Here is a 3,877-nt window from a genome sequence, read left to right as displayed (position 1 = left end):
GACGCGGAAACGCCGCGGGGTCCCCGGCAGCCCTCGGCACTGGGGGTGGCAGTGAGGCGGGGAGATGAGGGGAGGCATGGGGGCTTCTTGGGGGAGCAGGAGGTGCCACCTTGGTGCTTTTCAATCTCACCTTCCTCCTGTGGGTTTCAGATGGGGACCTGCTCCCTGCGGGCTCCCAGGAGGGGCTGGCACTGCAGAGGGCAGGGTGGAACCGCTCCCAGCCCCTGTAAACGAGGCCCTTTCATAATATACTGGGGCGGTGTTCTTTTCCAGCCCAAAATACATCCCCCTGCTTGCTTCTTCCCGCAGCCAGTGTTTGGGCACAGAGCAGCCCGGATGGGCACAGGGAGCCACGCTCGGCCTGGCTGTGCCCCACGTTGTGTCTCACCCCACAGCGGCCACCGAGCTCGACTCAGGCGTTTGCACAGGTTGTGGAAAATCTCCATGAGGCTTCTGCTCAAAAGCACAGCTGCTTCCCAGCTCCCTCTGCCTGTGGCGGCTCCCCGGGGCTGCACCAGCCTCGTCCCCCCACCACAGCCTGCCCTGGGGTATGGCCGGGTGCGATGAGCTCCGGCTGCTGCCCAGGTCTCATCTGCTCTGGCTCGGTTTCAGCGACGGTGTCAATGAGTTGCTTTTGCTGCTTCTCCCCCAGCACCTGGGTTGTGCTCGAAGCCTTATCTCAGCGCTCCCGATGTAAAAACAGCTACAAACCTGACCAAGCTTTCCACCACCCTTATTTTTCCCCCAGTTTTATTATTCTTTACTGCATTCCTTCACCGTGCTCTCCTTCCCCATCCCGATCCCATCGGGTGACAATGCGTTTCTTGAAAACAAATCTCCCTGTGCCGTTAAAACCACCGCGTGTGGCGGTCGGCTGGGGAAGCCTGGGCACAGGGAGCCTCCTGAGAGCGCAGCAGTCCCTGCTCCTGAAGGAGCTTTTGGGGTGAAGGCAGGAGGACGAGCCGGGACTGTTTTGCACAGGGTGTTTCCCTGCCACCCCCTCGCCGGGTGGGGACCTGAGCCCGTCGGTTAACGCTGATTTTTGTTCACTTGTGCTTCCTGGTTCCTCTGCGTTCGCAGGGGGAGGAGCGGCGGTGACGCTCTAATAATAATCTTCTGACAGAAAGGCGGAGTGATTTTTCTAAAAGTCATAAATATTTATCAAATTTTACAAATGATAAAAATTTATTTTTAAAACTGTGTTGATGTGCTGCTGCCTACCACGTTGCTCTAAGCAAGGCCCACATTCCCCGCCCCGCCCCGCCCCGGAAGGGAGCTGCACGAAAACCCGAGGTAGACACACATCCTTGGTGTTTTGATCCTTCCCTGAAGGTTTCGGACTTCCTGGGACCTCACGCTGCCAGAATTTCCCCCGCTGCCGTGGGGTGTGCGGGGCTGGGCCCTGCCTTTTCCCCAGGGGAGAGCAGAGAGGGATGGGGCTGAATTCACTCGGGAAGAGGCGAGCGGTTCCCCCCGCCCGGGCAGGGATGTTGCTCCTTGCTGCTGCCTCGCCACGCGCTTCGTGCCTGATATTTTTTTTTTCCTTCAGGAAGAAGCGAGATGCTGTGGCTCACGTGGCCTTGTTGGCCCCTGGCCCAGCTGCTGCAACTGCCCTCCCCTGGCTCCAGCGAGCTGCGGCTGCGCAGGCCCTGCCAGGAGCTGGCCGGCCCCGTACTGGGTGGTGCTCAGCCCCATACCAATGCTCAGACCCATACTGGGCCATGCTTGCCCCCCTACTGGTGCTCAGACCCTTACTGGGCGATGCTCCGCCCCATACTAGGCGATGCTCATCCGTACTGGGTGATGCTCAGACCCTTACTGGGCGATGATCAGCCCTGTACCAGGCAGTGCTTAGCCCTGTACTGATGCTCAGCCCTGTGCTGGTGCTCAGACCCTTACTGGGTGATGCCCAGCCCTGTACTGGGCAGTGCTTGGCCTCGTACCAATGCTCAGCCCCATACTGGGGGATACTCAGCCCTGGGGTGATGCCCAGCCCTGTACTGGGCGATGCTCAGCCCCATACCAAGTGTTGCTCAGCCCCATACTGGTGTTCACATCCTTACTGGGTGATGCCCAGCCCCATACTGTGCTCAGCCTCATACTGGGTGATGCTCAGCCCTGTACTGGAGCCCAGCCCCATACTGGTGCCCAGCCCCATACTGGTCAATGCTCAGCCCTGTACTGCTGCCCAGCCCCATACTGGTCAATGCTCAGCCCCGTACTGGTGCCCAGCCCCATACTGGTCAATGCTTCAGCCCCGTACTGGTGCCCAGCCCCATACTGGTCAATGCTCAGCCCTGTACTGCTGCCCAGCCCCATACTGGTCAATGCTCAGCCCCGTACTGGTGCCCAGCCCCATACTGGTCAATGCTCAGCCCCGTACTGGTGCCCAGCCCCATACTGGTCATGCTCAGCCCCGTACTGGTGCCCAGCCCCATAGTGGGTGATGCCCAGCCCCGCACCGGGCGCCCGGCCGAAGGCAGACCCCGAGGCTGACCCGCCCCCCCCGCCCTGTCCTTTCTCTCCCCCCAGGCAGGACAAGCTGAAGGTCCACATGCGGAAGCACACGGGGGAGAAGCCGTACTTGTGCCAGCAGTGCGGCGCCGCCTTCGCTCACAACTACGACTTGAAGAACCACATGCGCGTCCACACCGGCCTGCGGCCCTACCAGTGCGACAGCTGCTGCAAGACTTTCGTCCGCTCCGACCACTTGCACAGGCACCTTAAAAAAGATGGATGCAATGGGATTCCATCCAGGAGGGGCCGTAGACCCCGGGTGAGAGATGCCGGGGGGCTGCCTACCACCCCTACGGGGAACCCCGAAGATGGAAGTTTTCAAGCCGGTGGGGAGAGTCAAGAATCAGAGGACACCCTGCAGAGGAACGGCCAGGAGCTGAAGCACTTTGAGGATAATTCAAATAATGAAGCATCAGGATTGAATGTAGCAGGAGGGTCGTCTGAGGGTAACACGCAAGGACTCTCCTAAACCAAAAAAAAACAAAGTGTCACAAAATCTAGTTAGTACTTTTCCTCCGATTTTTCTCTTTAAAGATGTTTCTCTCCCTTTTTTTAAGAAAAAACAGAAAAAAATATATATATATATTATGTTTCCAATCTTCCCATCGTAAGCAGGGCTCCCCCGAGGATCCCTCAGTAGCCAAGGACCTTTTCTTGGAAAGGCAGATGCTAGGAAGCGCGGGGCGGGGATGGAAAGTGGCTCTGTCACATGGAAAAGAGCTTCCATGTAAATCCAAAGCTTTATTTTGTGTCCAAACACACGTTAAAAAACAAACAAACAAACAAAAAAACCTATTTCAGAGAGAGATCTATTTAAGGAAAAAAAAAAAAAAGTGGTAGGAGTGGAAGGGCTCTTTCAGGGCGGGCGGTACACGGTGCCTCGGAGGGCCGGGGGGAGCGGGGCCAGCCTCCCCCCCTCCGTTTTTTTTGTTTTGGGAAGTTCAGGCTCCAGCGGCGGGAGCTGCGTCCCGGGGTGGGGATGGCTCCGGCCGGGGGGCTCGGGGTCAGGTCTCAGCGGTGAGGCAGGTGGGTCCTTCCCACCAGTCCCGCTGTGGAGCCAAACTGGCCCGAGAGGGGAGCCCAGGGCAGCAGCTCGGCGTAGAAAATCACCTAAAATTGCCTAAAATCGTTTGATCATGTGAGTGGACAAGCAGGATTTTGCAGGGTTGCTCTCGGCAGCGGGTGTTGGACACACACAACCTTGGGGCTGGGGACACCCGGGGCTTGGGGACACCCGGGGCTTGGGGACGCGGGCTCAGCCCAGGGGACGCCGGCGGTGTCCGTCCCCATCCCGGGGTGTCCCGGCTGGTCCCGAGAAGGGGCTGGGGACAGATCCGGCACAGCGCGGATCCCACCAGCC

At 58.9% G+C, this 3,877-nt stretch overlaps 1 protein-coding gene across 1 annotated transcript in view; it reads left to right on the top strand.

Annotated features, from left to right (window-relative positions):
* Window positions 1-3,348, top strand: part of ZBTB7A (zinc finger and BTB domain containing 7A) — a 7,310-nt gene extending 3,962 nt beyond the window's left edge. The window contains exon 3 of the mRNA XM_026865214.1: window positions 2,533-3,348. Coding sequence (XP_026721015.1) covers window positions 2,533-2,986 — 454 coding nt within the window. The 3' untranslated portion in view covers window positions 2,987-3,348. The remainder of the gene's footprint in view (window positions 1-2,532) is intronic.
* The last annotated feature ends 529 nt before the right edge of the window (window positions 3,349-3,877 follow it).

The sequence above is a fragment of the Athene cunicularia genome (genome assembly GCF_003259725.1).
Source record: "Athene cunicularia isolate RWA chromosome 28 unlocalized genomic scaffold, athCun1 chr28_part2, whole genome shotgun sequence".
Classification (NCBI taxonomy): domain Eukaryota; kingdom Metazoa; phylum Chordata; class Aves; order Strigiformes; family Strigidae; genus Athene; species Athene cunicularia.
This window is presented reverse-complemented; position numbering and strand designations above follow the sequence as displayed.